Consider the following 22,446-nt stretch of genomic DNA (forward strand, 5'->3'; position numbering starts at 1 on the left):
CTTATATGCAGTCAACTATTTTAACAATGTCAGAAGTAATGTATAGGATGCATGCATCGACCGTTTAATCAAGGCTGTCAGTGTTATGTAAGTATTTTCACCTGAGTAAAGACTTCTGTTTGTGTCACTTCAACACTGGCTTTTGTCTAAAGTCAGACTCAGACTACCGTACGCAGAAAAAGTAGACTACTAAGATCAAAATAACAATTGTTCAACTAGGTTTGATATCACCAAAACAAAAATATGCAGTTTGCCATGAATTGGGTTTCATGTAGCACTTGTGAACGCTCAAGTTTGACCTCAAAATGCTACACGTGACAGGTGGACAAGAAAGTCGACTATGACACATAACATTTCACTTGTAAGGAAATGTGAACCAATTTCATTCAAAATGTTATCAGATTCAAATAAATTTAATACCATGACAAAAAATGTGTCTTTTTGGAGATAAGAATCTCTCTCTGTTGTATAAAAAATTTGTTTTTTCTCCCTCACTGTAGTCTGCACTATTTTATCGATGTGATAAGTATGACGTATATATGGTTTTGTTTGATTATTGTATGATTTATATTTCTACAAACATCAGGTATCAAGTATTAAGGGTCAAAGTTCACGCAAAGCATGACTTGTCCATCATTAAAGACATTGAATCAACAGATAAGGTGAGAACTATGTTCTATATATACCGTGCTGATAACTCATGTCATTGGAGTTGTTATCTCGTGTGGTAAATATAACTTGTCTGAGTTTTAGATTGTGCACCCTCTAGTAAAATCACCAAAGCCAAACATATCATATATATGTATCAATACTTAATTTTTCGCTCAAAATCGTTGTCAAAATGTTCGTTCAGTCATAATTTGATGACCAGTACACATTCAATGGCATTTTAAACTGGAATAGAAGAAATGGTCCCTTAACTAAAATTGGTATCAAAATTTTCCTTTAGTTCCTAACTTTTGGGCTAAATTTTGATTTTCGAAAATTGACCCCTCTCAAAATTTTGGCTCAAAATTTTTATTTTGATGGAATCAACGTCATGGAAATAATATTCCATGTTAGATTGAATGCTAATATTTGACATACCAAGATTACGTCATCGAGGACACCTGGGATCCTGACTTGTGTTACCGCTGGTTGCGCTTTGCTCCGATATTTTGGACACAACTGTCAGGATATAGCACATACAACCAGCGGTTAGATATTGGGCAAAAGAATAGTCTATGTTTTTTTTTGCAATTTTTACTCAAGAATAACATGAAGACAACCAAACAAATTCACCAAATTGTTTGCTTTTATATTGTCCACACAATTTTGGAACGTAAAATACGCATCTGCAAATTAAGACTCAAGCGTTATATCACTTTTCTGAACCTTTTCCAAACCTTTTCTACATCTCAGTACGATTTCTGGAACTATCCAAGCGACATTATGACAGCGCCCTCTGACGCTGAAGAATTGAAAAGAATCCTTCTTGAAAATAACATTGAATTTGAAGTCTGGATAAAAAATGTACAAGATGTGATTGACAACCAGTTTAAGGGACAGAATGGTGGGTTAAAGACAATGACTGTACAGAAGAGTGTTGGCGATGGCCCTGCTGTACATGATTTCGACTACACTGTCTATCATAGATATGCCGAGGTAAATGTTAAAATGGTAGCAAATTATATTTGATGGACGAGGAGAGAGAGAGAGAGAGAGAGAGAGAGAGAGAGAGAGAGAGAGAGAGAGAGAGAGAGAGAGAGAGAGAGAGAGAGAGAGAGAGAGAGAGAGAGAGAGAGAGAGAGAGAGAGAGAGAGAGAGAGAGAGAGAGAGAGAGAGAGAGAGAGAGAGAGAGAGAGAGACAGACAGACAGACAGACAGACAGACAGACAGACAGACAGCAGACAGAGAGAGACAAAGAGACAGAGAAAGACAGAGACAGAGACAGAGATATAGAGAGACGGAGAAAGAAACAGAGACAGACAGCTCTAGACAAAGAGAGAGAGACAGAGAGACACAGATACAGACACACATAGACACACATAGACACACACACACACACAGACACAGACACACACAAACAAACACAAACACACACAGGAAAGAGAGGCAGAAAGAATTATTGGCAGACGAAGACATAGAAAAATGGCAGCCAGTCAGCAAGTCAGCGATACTGATATAAAAGAGAGTGACAGCGGGTCAGGAGGAGTATGGACATATACTACAGTGTGACAGGCAGATATGTTGACTTTAATATAACACAACGTAATTGTAACATGCAGTATATCATACTATCTCTATCTATGTTGGATTCATAGTGATTAATTTCTATTGTATTCTGTATGAAGTGTCAATGTATAAAAATAAATAATTTTTCTCTTGCCATAGGTAATCATCATAATGAAACTTTCTGATGTTAATTTTCAGATCGACCAATGGATAAAAGACACAGCGGCTAAATTTTCCGATCTCGCTCAAGAATTCATCTTGGGAAGGTCATATCAACGAAGAGTTATGAGAGGTCTCAAGGTAGAACGACTTGTGTATATAGAAGTTGACAAACTTAATTTATGAACGTTATTTTTGATGGGACCGCCTTCAATCAAAGATGACCGCCTTCAAGGGTAATACTAACTGACACAGTCGTCGTTGAGGGTGCTCCAAATAATGTTGTTGCTCCACTCAACAGTCGACAGTGTCTGGTGTTTTGCGCACACAACGATGAAGCTTTCAGTCTATGGTAATGCATGTCAGACAACAAAGTTACACAGTAACGACATTGGCCTTGTTCAGAAATTATCGTCCGCTTTGAATTAATTTGTTGGATCGCAAAATACAAAAAATGATAGAGGAAGTTTAACATAGATATAGATCGTTTGATAGCTAGCTAGATATATAGTTAGATTGATTGGGTAGATAGACAGACAGACAGACAGACAGACAGACAGACGGATAGATAGATAGATAGATAGATAGATAGATAGATAGATAGATAGATAGTTAGATTGATTGGACAGATATATACACACATATATATAGATAGACATATAGTTAGATTGATTGGAGATATATATATATATATATATAGTTAGATTGATTGGATAGATAGATAGATATATAGACGGATAGATAGATAGACTGTAAATAGATAGACGCTAAGTCACTACACAAAAAAGAATAGCAAAGAAAGACACAAAATAGGTGTACATACATACATACATACATACACACACACACACACACACACACACACGCACACATAGACAGACAAACGGAGCTAGTGATTGTAACATTTATTTTACTCGCTGATTCATTTGTGACACATTTATATGATATATAAAAACCCTGTGTGTCTTAACAAGGGAGTCGTTATCGTAACTTAGACAACCGTAACTGAAAAGGGTATGTCGCGGTTATAAGAACTACTGTGCCCGAAAAGGTTCTTCTGCACTATCTTCATTTCTCTGCTTGATAATCATAAGCTGGACTGTGCAGAGACAAAATATATAGCAGAGACTGGACGATAATGTAGAAGAACTTTGTCTGTGTGGCCACGTTCACAGGCAGTGTAGTATGACACGAATCAAAGTAAGCACTGGTTACTGTAACATAATGACTTAAAGGGAAAGTGTTCTGATACTGTAGACGATATACACGTATGGCAAACATTGTGGAAAATATGATGCAGCGGATGATAGTAATTCGAATCATCTCTACTACAGGTTGGCACACAGTCAGAAAGTATGAAGCCAACAATGTGGATAGAAAGTGGAATACATGCCAGAGAATGGATAACGCCTGCCACAAACATGTGGATGACAAACAAGGTACCAAACACAATATATTGCTATCGTTCTGAAATTGTACCATCATGATTTTATAAATATTATGTTTTCAATTATAGTACAATCAATTTTGAATGACTGTGTAACTGAAATATATTTTACTATGCTTTTGTTCCAAGATGTTGACGGATTATGGTAATGATACACTGATTACTAGATTGTTGGATGATTATGATCTCTATCTCCTGTTTAGTATGAATCCTGATGGCTACGAATACACATGGAGTGATGTAAGAAATTTAAATACACACAGAGTCATACACACATACCGTGAACCCCCCCTCTCTCTCTGTCTGTCTGTCTGTCTGTCTGTCTGTCTGTCTGTCTGTCTGTCTGACATTTATACTTTCACTGCACGCACAGATATAAAAGCTGGATGGCGTGGACACACAATTCTTTTAATTTTGTCTATCCGCTTCTGTTACCAACACTAGTACTCATCGCTGGAGGCTCTGATTTCTAAATGGGACTGGCGAAAGTCAGAGCCCTCAGTATTGAGTCTGAGTATATTTCGTCTATGTCATTTCCAGAAGTGATGTAAGATTTCAACGCAATAGTATGTAGTTGAAAAGTAAAGTCTAATCCATACAGTCACCTTTCTTTACTCCACATTTTCAAATACTATCTTGTCGTCGTCACATATTACAATGGCATCTTGGCACATCATTTAGTGAAATTTAATTCTCTTACTACTTTGTCACGGACAGGACAGATTATGGAGAAAAACAAGATCACCAAATCTAGGTAGCAGTTGTATTGGAACTGATGCAAACAGAAATTGGGACTTCGAATGGGGAGGTAATATCATGACATACCACCACCATCACCACCGTCACCACCACCACCACCACCACCACCACCACCACCACCACCACCACCACCACCACCCCTAACAGCACTAGCACCTACCACACGACTACAGAAATGACAAACAACAACACAATGCATGGCAACTGCTAAAGCAGTCAAAACCAGTCCACTACAGTGACAACATGGTCACTGCTGCAGCATCACTACAAGCATCGCCAGCATCACAATCACTGGTACATAGCTTCATTAAAGCAAAAACCAAAATTGAAATAATGATAAATTGCATCTTTTGCTGTACGTGTAAAAGTAAACATGTATCATGTAGCAAAACAGAACCGGACAGACCTACCTACCCACAATGCACAGAAATGAAATTTCCAAGGATTTCGCTGGAAAAGATACTTAATATTCCCTCCTTTCTCGACAAATTATAGGTGATGGCGTTAGTTTTGATCCATGTTCTAACATTTACTGTGGTCCATATCCAAGTTCCGAAATTGAAGTCGAAAACGTAATCAACTTTCTGAAAACCCTGTCATCAACTCACGAGATCAAGTTCTTCATGGACATTCACAGCGCTGGCAATATGTTTCTGAATCCCTGGGGATATACTTCTGATAGACCGACTCACTATGATGATCATGTAAGTACATATGGCACTGCACAACATGGAAACTCATTCTTGAAATCGATACTTTGTATATCACATACATATGGTCCTTCTGATCACTGTTTCGCAAAATGTCGACTTTCAGAAACTTCACTTTCTGGCTAAGCTGAATTTCAAGGCTTAATTGCTGATTGCTCTAAAAATATTCCTTATGAGATTTTAAGGACAAATCATGCTAAAAGGCTGTCCCCAAAAATCTTGCCATCACATACAACGAAGCCAATGATCATTGCGCCCTCAGCGACACAACCTGATTCTGTATAAACGCCATCTTGGATAATATGGTAGTTTAAAACTTTGATATTTGTAATCATTGTATTCTTTCAGATTAAACTCAGTAAGGTATTTGCAGATGCTGTTGAGGCTGTACGTGGAACAACATATCGATACGGGACCATTCCCGAGTTGTTATGTGGGTAACAGTAAGATTATTAGTAGTATTAGTGCCAGTAGTATTAGTAGCTAGTAGTTGTATTAGTAGTTAGCAGAAATGGCAGCAGAAGTAGTTACAGTTTTGCTTGTGATGTGTGTCTGTTGTTTCTTTCCACCTGAAGGTATCATTTTATATAGTAGTCAACCTGGTTTTCGCCGCACAGTCTGTGAACTCGGTAATTCAAACTCAGAATTTTTCATGAATACAAGCATAGAAGCTGCACTGATTTGTTGAATAACTCACATAAGCCTATATAATTTTATTGTTTCAAATTACTAAGTGTGACCTGTGACCTTTGTATAAATAACCTTGAAGGTTAACACATGTGACATGCTAATTATGTAGATTTTTTCTCGCGTTTTCAAATGATAAGATATGGCCAAAGCTCTTAGTTTGAATTACTGTGTTTCCAGGCTGTGTGGAGAGAACTCTTTCCATGTCGACCATCCAACCTATCAAGGATGCTATTACAATATATGTTTCTGTCATTCTCATCCCCCATTGTACTATTATGGAACACTTTTATTTTAATTAGTGGCAATTTATATGTTAACTTTCCCAACTTTGTAGATCCTGCATCTGGGTCTAGTCTGGACTATGGCCATGGGCTTCTCAAGATCAAGTTTTCACATGGATTGGAGATAAGCACAGGATATGGGTTCTTGCTTCCCGAAGACCAGATATTACCTACTGCTGAAGAAACATATGCAGGAATGAGGGCAGCTTATGATTACATTATGCAACATGCATAAAATGCTCACCAAATGATATATTATCCTTCTGTTTACATCGATAAAGATTAACACATAAGTTCTCTTCTTCCACTTTGGATTAAGAAACAGATAATTTTTTCTTCTTTGGTGTCCGAACTATGATCCAAGAGTAGCTATAAAATAGCCGGCGGTGTTGGGCAAACCCACTTGTGGAGGGTACTCCTCAAATTTCCAGACAGGGATGTGTGACCTTAAGTGAAAACATTTACCCTATATAATCCAAAAAACCAACAGACCATTGTTGGGGATTTTCAGTCACAATTATCCAGTAAATTAATTTCCCATGTTATCGGCTCCATGATCAAATGATTTTTGTTCTTGAAAATCGACCCACTTTTAGGGTTTTTAGTTCGTGAAAAATGACTCACTTGAGCAGCACATATCCGTATACCTTTGAGAGTACCACGGGGGGGAGGGGGGGGAGTAGTAGCAAATATACCACTTATCTACAGTGACATAACAGAGGGTGGTCAGTTAAATGTACATAACTGACAAGTACTCTAAACTATGAATTTACATGTTGAAGGTAATCTTTTTGACACCTCCAGTGTGCTCAACACCTGCAGCTATTTTATGACTACATTTTTCTATTCTGTCAGATCTTCTGTGTACACAGAAGAAGAGCAAGTGATTTGTTCAGAACATGCCTGTGTTTCTAAATTGAAAGTGAAATATGAGAATTTGTGTACTAATCATAGTGCTTCCATGATAAATATACATAGTGTAATGGATAAAGATTGTCCAATATTTGTGTATTGCATCACTGCGGATAATTATGAGAACATTTGGTCTGAACACTAGTTTCCTTCCTCCGATCGCATGTAGTTGCCATGGTAGCAATGAACATATGCCCCCGTTGGATAGGTGTTCTAAATTTAAAGGGATGATACCATATGAATTCACTATGTTTGACACAAACTTAGATGTTAAAAGGGGATAATAGGCCTTGCTGCGTTTTGTTAGCTGTAACAGTTTCTGTTATTATTGTCCATTTGTCTAACTGTTTACAATGATCTACTATTGTTCCGGTTCAGCGCCATAGAACATTATGTCCTATTGGATTTTGAAGTTATACAAATTCTTTTGATTGATTGATTGATTTTTTGATTGATTGATTGATTGATTGGTTGGTTGATTGATTGGTTTGATTGATTGATTGATTGATTGATTGATTGATTGTAAATGTATAACAATATAAGCAGTTGACAATACATTAAGCAGATGTTCACTACCAAGGCATGTACATCACTTCTAACAAAGTTTTTATCGATGCCAGCTCCGTATTAACAAGTGGAAGTGAATGAAATGAAGACATTTTTTCTCGTTTAAACATCAAAATGAATTCACAAGGAATCAACAATTATGATACAGTATTATGAAAGCGTTATGAGAAACTGTTTAAATAAAAAAGGTATCAATGTCGTTTATATATATATATGGAAAGAGATTAAAGCATTTTAATGAAGGCATATTATTATTGGAAGTTTTGGAAAGTACACAAAGGACGGATACACATGTAGGTGTTTTGACGGTGTGATTTGTAGGTTCCTCGTGTGTAAAACATTAGATCCCATTCCCCATGATATCATACATTTGGATTTTGGGTTTCAAATTCCCACGCCTTTGTCCCTGTAAAATTTGTTTTTGCAAAATACCGAATAAAAGGATGTAAATGACCATTTTATGGTTATTATAAGAAGATAAATGTAAGCAATGCCCATCGCATAATTTGATAAGTTGACATCGTCGTAAACCACAGCCTCTTTTACGGCACCGTCCAAGACGCACCGCCAAGAACAGCAGAAATGTGTGCTCTGCTGGCTTGCGAGAATGTACGTTGAATTAAAGCTGACAACATAGTTCTGTATTATGGTTATTTTGAACTGCATTCTTGTTTGGCCAGTCTCGAGGCAGACATCTACTGGAATATAGTAGATGCTTTATGCATCTTGAAGAATGCAATCACTGACCGTGGGCGTATTACTATTAAGGGGCTCCCCTAAATGTATCTATGTACTGACCACCCTTTGCCACTTGCTTATGACTTCAGTGCTGTGAATGGTCTTTTTCGAAGATAGCGAGTAACTGGTCACAGGCAACACAGTTATAACGTCAGTAACTTCAGTGATTCTGCACATTGTGATGTTCAACTGGTCGGAGTGATGGCCCACGTTTTACAATCGAGGTCAGGATTTCACCGGAAACGGAAATCATTTTTGCATTACTAGAATGCGCACGCATACATAACATGGCGTCATACTCCAAGCAATCATGCAAACGATCTTTCTTTGATAAATCATGCATTACCTGTTATTGGCAACGATTCGAAATAATAAATCTAACAACCATGTATTTAACATAATGGTGATTTAATGTTCGTGTTCAAATTCAGACAAGACAGTGATATGCATACATGGCGTATTTAAATGAGTTTGTATTCAATGACTGGAGATCTAAAGAATATTGATGCAGAAACATACCTACATTCAACAAAAGCTGAAGAATGATAGATAACAAAATAGTAAACATACCGTTCTAGAACAAAAAAACAACATCTAAAACTGTTATCATTATCATTGGAAGCATGACGTCGCCCTCACACCATTAGGCAATCAGTTCTTTTGTTTTGACATCGGATGGATTTACATATACATTCTTTGTTTCAAAATTCAACATGAAAAAAACACTTCTGAATATTCACTACTCCCTAATGTCTAATTACAGTAACTTACTTCGCTTCACAATTTAAATATTCAAATGACACTGTTTGCTGACGATTTGTTTTGAGGAAAAATGTAACGATACAAGCTTGAGTGTGTAATTGGTAGATGACATAAAATTCAGGAGAGCATGTTTCCCGAAACATTTAACGATCATAGAGAGATGGAAACATCACAGCTTCCCATTTTGAAGGGAAATGATCGATCTACAGTGTACAACTGTCATCGAAACAAAACGTAGTCTGTCATGACAAAAATCTTACTAACAATGGTAAATTTTCTTACTAACAATGGTAAAGTTTCTTACTAACAATGGTAAATTTTCTTACAATGGTAAATTTTCTTACTAACAATGGTAAATTTTCTTACTAACAATGATAAATTTTCTTACTAACAATGATAAATTTTCTTACTAACAATGGTAAATTTTCTTACTTACAATGGTAAAGTTTCTTACTAACAATGATAAATTTTCTTACTAACAATGATAAATTTTCTTACTAACAATGATAAATTTTCTTACTTACAATGGTAAAGTTTCTTACTAACAATGATAAATTTTCTTACTAACAATGGTAAATTTTCTTACTAACAATGGTAAAGTTTCTTACTAACAATGGTAAATTTTCTTACTTACAATGGTAAATTTTCTTACTAACAATGGTAAAGTTTCTTACTAACAATGGTAAAATTTCTTACTTACAATGGTAAATTTTCTTACTTACAATGATAAATTTTCTCACTAACAATGGTAAATTTTCTTACTAACAATGGTAAATTTTCTTACTAACAATGGTAAATTTTGTTATCTGCTCTACAAATATCTCCCTGTATCGTTTCATCTAATCGTCTGGCGTGGAAAAAACGTTATACTGGAATTGCTCCATTGTATGTGACATGTACAGCGATAAGGATTCTAGTTGCAAATAAGTGAACTATGTATATGAGTTGAATTCTTGGAAATAATATTAAAATGGCATCATTTCAAACATCATCATCATCATCATCATCATCATCATCATCATCATCATCATCATCATCATCATCATCATCATCATCATCATCATCATCAACAACAACAACAACAACAACAACAACAACAACAATAACAACCTTAAAAATTGGTCGAATTCGGAAACATGCTCTTAATTAAGCCCCAAACGGAATTTCAGTTTTATCTGTTACACACTGTTTTCAAATTAAAGTCAAGATAAACACATAAACATGTAAACACAGTGTCCGTTTTAATCTAAAATAATAACAATGGAAACATGTTTTAAGTGACAAACTAGCTATTCATACATCCATAAAAGAACGGGACAAGAAATGCACTGAATAAATACACTAATCTGGTTAGTTACATCTAAAAAGCTAGATTATGTTTCTTCATACATTCGTTCTTCAAGTTCATTGAGAAAGTTTTATTCGGATATTTCCTCTATGATGTAGCAGGGGACGGAGGATTCATGGTTTCGTTCCGACTCCTGTTGTATACCGGATAACTTTGGCACTGAAACAGGCAGAGACGATTGCAGTTCACCGATTGAATACGAAGAGTATTGTGTGTCTGAACTTGGTGCTGTTTTGTTTTCTTTGTTCACTTCACCGACAGTATCTGGTACGTTAATCCTAAGCTCGCCCTGGCTATCTGGATCATCGTCAAAATCCCCACCTGGCAGTCGCCGTCCATGAAGCCAATATGTGGTCATTGTACCCTTGCCCTGCCAATGAATTTGTAATACAATATCAGTTCTTAAAACTAGATAACATGAATCCACATTGTGCATGTTCAGATACAAATTACAACCATTCGTTTCGGTGTTTGACGATGCCTGTGATCAGAACGTCATGTTATCAGTGGTGGACAATTAAAGCTGGCTTTGAAGGTATCACACACACACACACACACACACACACACACACACACACACACACACACACACACACACACACACACACGCACACGCACACACACACACACACACACACACACACACCTTCTCTTTACTTGTACACTTAACCAAAGTGCATAGCAGGATGTAATCCAAAAGAAGATAAAGTACTTTAAGCTACCTGTTTTGTTTACAAACTTAAAGCTTGAGTATCGTGTGTTCAGTGTTTGTATGATGTGTCATTGTGTGTGTGTGTGTGTGTGTGTGTGTGTGTGTGTGTGTGTGTGTGTGTGTGTGTCTGTGTGTGTCTGTGTCTGTGTCTGTGAGCAACTTTATGTTAGTTTGATGGTGTGATAAGGAGCAGGCGTCTCGGCACATTCAAGGTCAATTTTATTGCGCCACTGGTAAAAATGACGTTCTCATCACAGGCATCGCCAAAAAACGACAAGAATGACAGCTGTCGTAGTTAATAGGGTACAAGCTTGTGTGATTAGAAGATAAGCTATCCTATGAAGGTCACAGAACCACGCCAACAATTATTTGTGGTTACAAACAATGTGAAAAATTAATAACAACAATTACCAATGGAACGCTACTATATTTCCCATAATGGACCATTCAATATGGCGGATATTTGCAAGAATCTGAAGCATAACCGTACTTGTGACTTCATACAATCTGTAAGGCGTCATCATTGTTTTAGGATTCAAAGGTTGTCATTCGTTTGGATAATAACGAAAACAAAGTAAGGCAATAACGACCAATAATTGTACAGATGGTTCCTCTATTCCTAACCCACGAAAGCGAAACATACACGAGAGAGAAAAAACATTCTATGTAACTAAATCTACGTCTCGTCAACGAACAACACAGAATAAAGGAGAGAAGGACGTAGGGAGACAGGGATATAGGTTTGCGTACATATATCGTACATTTGTATTTACCTTTATCAACGTCTGCCCTCTTTCGCGCAAAGCAAATATTCCCATTTCTTTAAGTGGCCAGTATGTCGCTTCACTTATTTGGATACAGTTTGCTGTAAGACAAGAATAATAATATCGCTATGAATTTGGGCAGAATTTGACCCCATTGGCAGTGTGTGTGTGGGGTGGGCGTGGGGGGTGGGGGAGGCGTATAAACGATTTTTAGAGTCTTACTTGTCCTAACTCGAAACAAGACAATTGTATCAAAGCTACATGTAGTACTACACAGGGGAGAGTCGCTCGTCTTTATAGTCTCGGTTACCCAGACTCTTGCTGCTGGGCTGTGCCTACGTATGAGACCTGGAGACTTGGGGGAGGTCTCTTAGGCAGTGCCCCCAGCACCGACAGTCTGGGTAACCGAAATTATATCGTCTTTACTGTTGCCATTTGTAATGACTGAGCATCTACATTTAGTAACCCTCACTGGTCTGCTCTTTGAAAGGGATTGACGGATATGTGAGGTCGCCACGTCACGGCATATTTTACAGACTGGGGGCTTGGTAATCGATCGCGAGAGTGTGGTATTTTCATGGTAACCTAAATTGTGTAATGATGTCATTGTAATATCGTTAATAACGGTTTTTGATGAGAGCTAGGCAAGTTGCAAGACCAGATCCAACACGTTACAGCAGCAGGATCAAAATAAGTATATTAATATACAACATATTAAAGTAGAAACCACAGATCAAACAATTAGGGCTGTTATTTGGACTGTTAAAATATGATAAGGAATAAAAATATCATCATCATGTACACATACACTTACTTTTTGTCTACCTTTTTTAAAATGTCTAACCGCCCAAGTGACTAATTACTCATCATTTTAAAGGTTTTACTATGGGAAGCATGGAATTAACTGAGGCTGCGACCTCACGAGTATGCACCTAAATTTTCTTTATGTACAAAATCTGGAATAATAAATTCGATTCCCGGACTAAATTCACTAAATACAACATAAAACTGTTAAACCTGAAACAAGTTTATCAAGATCTGGCGCCACAAAAATCTCACGAACACTAACATGGCTACATTTTCTTTGCGTCGCGTTACCTTTGCATGGTCCACACAGTTGTATTGTTTTCGAGCGAGACGATAACATGTAGTAAGTTAGTAAACTTTTTTGTTGCGTCACACGACTTCGTGTAACAGGTTTTCATTGTGTATATAGATAGGTTTTGAATGACACTTACACATGCTACTTGACTCAAGGACCATGGCTATATTAACGGCATCTCCGAAAATGTTGTAGCGAGGAATCACATTGCCAATGATACCAGCTACAACTGATCCAGTGTGTACACCAACACGTACTGATAATCTAGTACCAATCACTGTCGGAATAGTTAGGTGACGCATAAAGCTGACCAGTTCTAAAGCCAAAACGGCGATTTCAGAGATATGACGTCGTCCATTCCTGTTTGGTACACCTGCGGTTGAAATATAATTTTTTTTGTCTTATTTAGGGGCAAAGTGGGATGCCTTTTAAAGGCATAACATATCAAGCAGTCATACACTATCATGGCTAGCTAGCACCTGTCCCGTAATTAAAGATAGGGGAAAGCCGCAAGTACTTTAAATGTAAATGTTTAAAACAACTACTTCTGAGATTCAGGTTTATAGCCCCTGCCCCCTCTTTCACCCCATCACAATAATCCTTTAACAACATAAAAGTTATTCGTAAACCCCATTTTCTCCTCAGCGCCCCCCCCCCCCACAAACACGGTACATTCTGCTCGTTTCTTTAGTATTATGATCAATACTTACCTGACACTACCATGTATGAATAATCAAATGTTTCCATTGTGTAGACATCATAACGAGAGACGAAGGAATCCAAATGGGCATACACCTTGCTTAATGTTGCAACGATCGTCATCGGGGAGCTTTCCGAAACTAACCGATCAAATCCGACAATGCTCGATATGGCGACTGTAGCTTCGGTGTATGATTCGGCATTGATAGTTTTGTTCAATTTCAATTGGCCAGCGACCTGCTTCGGTAACATTTGGAATAATATTTCTTCAGCCCGCTTGCGTTGTCTGACAAGAGATCGTGTCTGGTTTGCCAGAAGAACGGCATAATTTTGGATATTATTTGTGAGTGTCTGTACGGTCCTGAATATGATAACACACATAATGCACATGACAACCATGGTACCGATTTGGAGAGCCAAATCTCCTTCATCTCGTCGCACCAGCTCTTCTAGCTTCACCAGAATAATGTCCGCCATTTTACGTTGGCTGTCTTTCAGTGTGTCTATATAAATGGTCATATTATCAAACCAATAGGTACTGTCTACCCAAGAAGGTGGACGTGTCAGGTTATTAAATCTTATTGGCTGACGGAGCTCTTCGATCGTACCACGAAAGTCGTAGTCTAATTCTTGCACCTTATTCTCGAGAATTTCGTTCAATATCGGAGAATACTTCTGAGAGGCCAATATGTTACTATCGCCAACCTGTGAATTTAAGAACAAGCCAAAAACGAATAAATATAGCCAAAGATAGCAACACAAACATGCAAGTGTCTATGATGTACTCGCAGTTCCTCCAGGCCCCATCCATTTACTACCAAACTAGAGAGAGTATAGGTAAGTTGGCATGATGTCTTCCTTATATGTACTACCTTATTTGTTACAAAATACACAAACAAATTACAAACACCCATAGCGCATACGGCATGACACGCGCACTTTGAATGCAAATATACTGTGACACTTTTGTGTTTCAATCTCCCCTGCAGCTGTCTCATCAGACAGTGATATTGATTTGTGTTCACAGGCAGATAAAAAAATATATCACTTGAGCGCTATCACTTGTGTGGCAACTATAATAAGACATTGTGCCGCCTAATCGAAACTCTACACTATCTCTAGTTTACTAGTAGAAGTATGCTACAAATGAGGCACACACACTCGGGTATGCACAAGATCTGTCTTTTCAGCTCTTGTGAGACTTGCTATGGCGTATTTTCGCCAAAATCTGCCATGATTTTATTGATATTTTTGACACCACCGTGTGCACAACCATGTAGAGTCAATTTTGGTATTAATAAGTGTGGGGTCAAAAGCTTTTGATTCCTAACAGTAACTATTAACGCATGTTATACAGTTTTATTGATGAAAATAGTATGTATTTTTTGTTCAACCGCCATGTGCTCACATAACCTAACTATTTAGTTTTATGGACATTGTCATTCAGGGTTTCACAGTCCCCTCACGTATAGCACAAAATGAGAAAATATACCAGGAAAACAAATTTGGCATCCATATGTGCAAGTCTGTATTAAGGAAACTGTCTGTAACTAACCGTCTTCGCCATATTTAACGTCAGCTATCACACACTTTCAATGGAAGGATACTGTACCAGATAAAAAAAACAAAACCTTTACCTGAAACATTTCCATGTACCATAGATAGTCAAGATGTCGCTTCAGTCCACCATGAGTATAAAATATCGCCCCCAACGTCCGTTCGATGCCAATCTGTTCCATCCCTACAATCAATAGTTGATAGGCGACCAATGTTTCCCATAACCCTTGACCTCCTGATTTCCCAACGGCTTCATACAACCAGTCGATAAAAATCTGGTTTGCTCCAGTGTAGAAGTTAATGACCTATTTTAAGAGACAGGAAAGAAATATGAGTAACGTGCATGTAATGTATGTGTAAATTGTGCATCCCTTTTGTGCATCTTGTTATGGTAAAGATTAGTGTAACAATCCAAAGAATAAATGCAGTAACTGTTGCGTTGCGGGAGTGTCTAATTATTAATGATAAAGAATCGGTAATAAATGGAGATGGAGTGAATCCTTACCACTCACAATAAACGTGAATTTTATACTATTTGTGAATAGCTTTAAAATCGGTTCGAGCTTCCGATATCACACGTTCATGTATCTCGCCATTTTGCCTTTAAAGACAGCGCCCGTCAGCGTTCACTTTGAGAAGTTGACAATTCCCGTGACGTCACATCATTCTATCCCTGTAAACACTGTAATGGCATACATGTGTCTCTACTCCAAAATTAATAAGTTTGAGGAAAAAAGCACCGCCGTCTAAATATGTCAAAGTATATATTAGACATCAATATTGTTGCCAGTATGCTTGGTATGCGAGGTTACCGTGCAATATTGTACATGAAAATCTCTGTCTTACCTCATACACGGTCGTGTTATGAATATCCAATGTCAGTCTATACTCGAACAGCCACGATGCAAATTGTTCCTTGTTTTCAAAGTGTCGATAGGCAGTTGTACCATATGAAGGCCAATCGAACAGACTTTCTAGAACTTCATCAGTCAATGGGTAGGTATTGATAAGGAAAATCTTCCTTTCTGCTCCTGGACGAGACTGCACGAGTGAGCTGATATAAAGGGCCGTCATATCCCGTTCTATTTGAAGGGTGTGAACGAGGGTGCCAACCTGGCGACTGAACCGTACGTTCCGACGGATCTCGACAGCGTCAAAGTTCCGTCGTATGGTATTATTCAGGTCAACGACAGTCAAAGCTATCAATACTACGATTGGTACCAACGTTAAGGTCAACATTTTCAGCATTTGCTTATTTTTACCAGTCTCTGTAAGAAAAGTGCTTTTAGAGATGCTCCCCTTCTTACCTCCAATCTCTTCACGGAATGATAAGCTGACATTGCTTACGGAGTGAAGTTCGGTTGAACTAACGGTCTGTATGGCGCTTTTACTCCTTCTCATGAAACTGCAATCAAATTTCCGTCTACAACAACTGGAAGGAAGCATACGGAATTGCATACTATATATATATATATATATATATATATATATATATATATATATATATATATATATATATATATATATATATATATATATATATATATAACTCGGTGAGTATCAATCTGCTAAGACAGTGCTCTATACCGCAGTGGCAGAGCGTAATAGTTTTGGTAGTACTGGAACTCTTTCTTGGGTGTAACTCGGAGTTTCACGCATATTGCGATCATCAGACATATATATATATATATATATATATATTATATATATATATATATATATATATATATAGTTTTGGTAGTTCTGGAACTCTTTCTTGGTTGTAACTCGGAGTTTCACGCATAGTGCGATCATCAAATCATATATATATATCATACTTTGATTCGGTAATGTTCTACTGTGAAGTAGTACTAGTTGTGTAGCTTATAGTGACATAAAAAGAAAAAACCGCACTTTTTGGGGTATTGAATTGGCCGAATCCCGGTCATCTGTGACAGACTTACATAGACGAATAAAATTATTTCAAGTATTCTCTTACCTTGTGGGTTGGAAAGGTTGGACGAGATCCACTTCATTGTTGTCAGACATACTAGTTCTCCACTTCAAGCTGTTGAGATGTGCTCGGCGTTGAAAAAAACGAATTACGTTTTGACCTTGAGCCGTACAAGACCGTTATAGCTTCGTAAACTTTTTTATATGTCGTTTTTTAAAATAGTGTGTCACCAGTGGTATTTTTCTATCAAAGTGTCAAATATCCTCCAGTTTTCAACGATCATCAAGGGCGCATTCCTTGCCATTGTCGATATTTCCACTGTATATTTCAACGACTCATACATGCCAAGAAAATTATTCAGCGCATGCGTACACTCAGTAGTATTCAAGCATCTGATTGGTTGTCGATCATATACTTTCACAGTTCTTGTCAATCAATGTTTAATCTAATGACAATGAGGCCATAAGGAAAATAAATTTTGTGTTTCCGGTAACCCAAGTTACCCAACTGGTCCTTAATTCATCAACTCTAAACATATTTACATTAAAAAAGGCAAACTGATGAGTCTCATATCTTATGTGTATTTATTTATTTATTTATTTATTTATTTATTTATTTATTTATTACGATCATTCCATTCATTTGATTTCGGGGGGGGGGGGCAGGAGGAAGTGGGTATGGCAACAATTCCTTTTCTCATCACTGTGACAGCTAATTTTTTTCTATTGTCAGTAATAAATTTAAATGTATTGATTATAAGTAAGACCTGCATTCAAAGATGATTGGAAATTAAACTTAACATTAATGAACGAATTATCTCAAGAAAACAAATCATGTTATTTCTATTCTAGTCAAGAAGTGAGTTTAATTAATTTTGGCTCGAAAAAGTCAACGAATGGTTTAATGTCAACGTATTATACACGTCATATCAATGTAAGACCACCAGCAGCGTACATGAAAGACGCGTTTATGAAATCATCACCGTCTTCTCATTCTGATGGTACACTCATTAGCGACGGGAAATGCTAGGTCGTGAAACCTGTTTACTCCGATGTACGACGGGATGTGCAACAATGGTTCAGTTGAAGCCTGGTCTTAGCGGACACATGCTGGGTGGGCTTGATTATATCTGGTTCAAACCGGTTGATCTGACCAACATCGTATTGCATCTGTCATGTTCAGTTCACTCTGTCATTATTCTCGAAACGTCAATCATTCTACTCATACATTCTCCGTTTTCTTGTAGTACAATACATGATATACATGATAATGACTCAACATGTTGAAAGTTTGTTTACACAACAAACAAGACAAAAACCTCTATAACCTTTACAGATGTATATATAAGTATACAATGGGAATGGCTGAATACACTTTATAATGTACAAATTGTCGCCATGATTGCTTAATAGTAGACCCATCCACCATATGTTGAAATATTATCACCCACTTGCAACCAGCATCATCAATTTCCAATCTTTAAAGTCTGAGAGATCGTTGAAAGTACATGTACTGTAAAGACTGCTTTCAGCAACAAAATATCTATCAACGTTAAGTTTGCAATGTTACGAAAATACAAAATCCAAGGCCAAACCTCCATAGGCAAGACCAAATAGGGATATGAATGTGTATGATTTGAGTGGCTATACCTGTGTATGGTAAGAGAATGTATGTTGTTTTGTCATTCCTTGATGTTTTATTTTTGTGTATATTATCTCTGAGCATAATTTGAGTACCAAAATTAGCTTCCATTCACTTGAATCCATTGCTGGTCCGGGGTCGTTTAATTTTTGCAATATTTGATTCGTGATAGGACAATATATTTAATTCGATCCTTCGTTGAAGACTTCAAACGACAAATTGGGAGATCTTTGATTAATGCAATGCTGGTAAACAGATCATTAGTGAGGGAAATAACAACATTTTAATCTTATTTAACAATAAAGACAACTAGAGGGTCTTCAATTCAAGGATGGACAAGGCATAAACATATCATCACCATAGCAACCTGGCAAAAACATCTTCCTTTACGCATATAACAGCCTTGTGTGGCAAAATCCTCACAAACATGTCTAATATTAATCAAAGTGACTGACGTCAATAGTTGCCATGGTAACAACTAACGATATCATTTTGCCGTAAATTGTTTGTTGTAGGTAAAGTAAACCAAAAAAGAAGATGGGGAGAAAGACAAATTTTGTCTCTTTTTACAAGCAACGTTGTTATCTTTTTGAGTAAAAACCCCTTTAAGAAATGTGGTCTCCTGTTTTATTGCGCAGTGATTACAGATACAGTACTACTAATTATACATATTTGATATTAATTAATCGAAACATGGCTTTGGATATTAGTTTTCATTCTTAACCGAATGTTATGTGTTTTTTTGCTGTTAATACAATTTGTATTGGGCGTATTACAAAGATAAGAAACATCTTTTTTTCATAAATGGAAATTTCACATTTTGCATTTGGAAACTTTTCTTAAAGTTTTCAATTTCAAAAAATGCCCCCATTTCTTAATGTGTGCATTTACTTTACTTTTTCTAACTAAACGCAATATGAAACTCGACACTCAGTATTTTTGCATGCCATGAAATCTGAAATATTTATTAAATATAATGCTTATCAACAAGAATAACATAATTTGATACTAATGACATGTGTTCATCATCTAGGATGATTTGTCTTTCATTTGGAATATACGAAGTCATGTTTGCCTTCTCCATAACACATAAAATCCATGCCAAATGGTATTATTACGGTGTTGAAAGTTGTTCGAATAAATTAACGAAGACGACACGGGGTTCAAAAGTAGCATAGGCATTGTTACACACTGAAGACGTGTAAATAATTTTAAATTAAGATATTACACACACACACACACACACACACACACACACACACACACACACACACACACACACAGTTTCATTCAGTGAACACAAGATAAGACAAATTTGTGTTAGTGGTGCTTTTTTCGGGCACACTAGAGTTAACGAAGTTGCCCATCCGTGTTGTCTGTGAGAGATCTTCAGGATTAGGTTAAAAAAATTGTGATAGAATAGGTGGGGTAGGTAGATTTTAAAATATATATATATTTTTTTCATGTGTGAGTGTCTAGTTCAAGTAGTTATATTTTCCGTTGTTTTCCACATGGTCTCTGTGTTATTGGTTTCTTCTCATCAGATGTACAGCCATCACAAATCGGAAGAATAGCATTTTTAACTTTTCCACATCTACTATTTCTCGCGAGACTTCACAATTTTCGCGATTTTATTATTTTTTTCTCTCGAATACGTAAAACAAGTTTAATATCCGACAGTGAAAAACTAGGTGGGGTCGGGTAACCGGAACCAAACAATTTGTTTTGGCCTAAAGATATTTTTCTCGCAAATCTATTTATGAAAGAATATGTTGGTGAAAGGAGACGAATGGATAGTGGTATATTATGCTCTAGATATTTCATACAAAGGAGAGAATCAACCTGAAAGACAACGTCAGTGGTACAACATATTCTGTATCCTCTCGTCAAACCATACGTCATTCATAGAGAAACAACATAACAAGTTAAATGGTTTATTATGAACCACAACGACGTTTACATTTACAGTGAAATAACATCCACATAGTAAAGGAGAATAGTCCAAAATATTACAATATTGATGATACAAAAACAATAAAGACAATTACTTCTACGATCTGTGTGTATTTGTTAAATCATCTTGGCATACACATGTATGTATTAGAGTGACCCTATTTTTTCCCCATTATCCGAAACCCATATTTTCAGCTCCGACATCAAAATAAAAAAAATTGTTTTCGTCCGCCCATAATATTTTGTGAAACAGTGCCCTTTCTGGCAAGAATAAGCAAGTGTCTGGACTGTCAACGTCATCTACAGTCATGGCGGTGGCGACGATACTTGCTCGCGAACAGAGCATTTCGGAAGTTTTTGAAGGGGGGGGGGGGGGCTCAGAACATGGCAATTGTGTAGAGAAGCTGGGAAAGGACTTGATACAAGTCCAATAAAAAGAAGGTAGAGAGGAGCATAAAGAGAGAAAGGGAAACGTGAAGATGATTTTGTATTTATTTTACTTTTTTTGTTTTAAATCGACCGTCCGACCCATAGTTTCCATTAAAAAGTAATGAGAAACAATAAAAAAAATCGGGTCACCCTTACATAACATCAAAACAGAATCAGAGACGCAAGAAGCATGCGTTACCTGTCGTCAATAAAATGGTATTAACTAGTGGAGATTTTAAGGAAAGGTCCAATCAAATGAATTTGCCCTTTTAGAGAAACACTGATCTTGGTAATAAAGTTATTAATCGAATTACTATTGGGATTAGTCAACTAGGTTGACCTCCCGTACATCAATAAGTTGGGGATGAAGGGGTGGGGGTGTCATTCACACTCGATTTCACACGATCTAAGATATCTTGACTTTCTGCTTTAATGATTGAAAATACAGAAATTAGACTACCACAAGATTTTACAACAAGAGTTATCAGAGAGTGTGTTTGCTTGGTGATATTCTTAAATTGTCAGAACAATCATGTTGAAATATGCACGACGAAAACAACGAACATAACAACTAACGGTTACCTTTTCAGCTGGGGTTGTACTCTACGATTAAACAAGTTAAAGAGATTTTCATTTATGTGGGATTCATTGAATACAAATTATCAGGAACACGACCCACAGGGCGTGTAATATTATCATGAAGTTGGAAATTCGGGAAAATGTGTCTACATTACTTGTACCTCTTGGAAATTCGGGAAAATGTGCCCACATTACTTGTACCCTTTGGAAATTCGGGAAAATGTGTCCACATTACTTGTACTCCTTGGAAATTCGGGAAAATGTGTCCACATTACTTGTACCGCTTGGAAATTCGGGGAAAATGATGTGTCTACATTACTTGTACTCCTTGAAAATTCGGGAAAATGTGTCCACATTACTTGTACCGCTTGGAAATTCGGGGAAAAATGATGTGTCTACATTACTTGTACCTCTTGGAAATTTGGGAAAATGTGTTTACATTACTTGTACCTCTTGGAAATTCGGGAAAATGTGTTTACATTACTTGTAC

General features: G+C 36.9%; 2 protein-coding genes across 2 annotated transcripts in view; one reads left to right on the forward strand and one right to left on the reverse strand.

The window, feature by feature from the left end:
• Positions 1-6,910, forward strand: part of LOC144441344 (carboxypeptidase A4-like) — a 21,749-nt gene extending 14,839 nt beyond the window's left edge. The window contains exons 4-12 of the mRNA XM_078130899.1: positions 587-662; positions 1,402-1,644; positions 2,413-2,514; positions 3,708-3,812; positions 3,950-4,060; positions 4,538-4,628; positions 5,075-5,283; positions 5,638-5,722; positions 6,314-6,910. Of these exons, the coding sequence (XP_077987025.1) occupies positions 587-662; positions 1,402-1,644; positions 2,413-2,514; positions 3,708-3,812; positions 3,950-4,060; positions 4,538-4,628; positions 5,075-5,283; positions 5,638-5,722; positions 6,314-6,495 (1,204 nt within the window). The 3' untranslated portion in view covers positions 6,496-6,910. The remainder of the gene's footprint in view (positions 1-586; positions 663-1,401; positions 1,645-2,412; positions 2,515-3,707; positions 3,813-3,949; positions 4,061-4,537; positions 4,629-5,074; positions 5,284-5,637; positions 5,723-6,313) is intronic.
• Positions 6,911-10,657: 3,747 nt separating this feature from the next.
• Positions 10,658-17,449, reverse strand: LOC144441345 (uncharacterized). Its single transcript, XM_078130900.1, has 7 exons — positions 17,400-17,449; positions 16,268-16,826; positions 15,502-15,726; positions 13,876-14,569; positions 13,302-13,538; positions 12,073-12,164; positions 10,658-10,957 (listed from the first exon to the last, which is right to left on the reverse strand). The coding sequence occupies exons 1-7, from the start codon at positions 17,447-17,449 to the stop codon at positions 10,658-10,660; spliced, it is 2,157 nt and encodes a 718-aa protein (XP_077987026.1).
• Positions 17,450-22,446: the final 4,997 nt, after the last annotated feature.

Source organism: Glandiceps talaboti, chromosome 10 (assembly GCF_964340395.1).
Source record: "Glandiceps talaboti chromosome 10, keGlaTala1.1, whole genome shotgun sequence".
Lineage (NCBI taxonomy): Eukaryota > Metazoa > Hemichordata > Enteropneusta > Spengelidae > Glandiceps > Glandiceps talaboti.

Excerpts from the sequence above, each read along its gene's own strand:
- LOC144441345 (XM_078130900.1), bottom strand. The coding sequence starts at position 17,449 with ATGTCTGACAACAATGAAGTGGATCTCGTCCAACCTTTCCAACCCACA. Across the intron at positions 16,827-17,399 it reads CAACCTTTCCAACCCACAAG|TTTCATGAGAAGGAGTAAAA; the intron begins GTAAGAGAATAC and ends ATTTGATTGCAG. Across the intron at positions 10,958-12,072 it reads GAGGGCAGACGTTGATAAAG|GGCAAGGGTACAATGACCAC; the intron begins GTAAATACAAAT and ends ATTCATTGGCAG.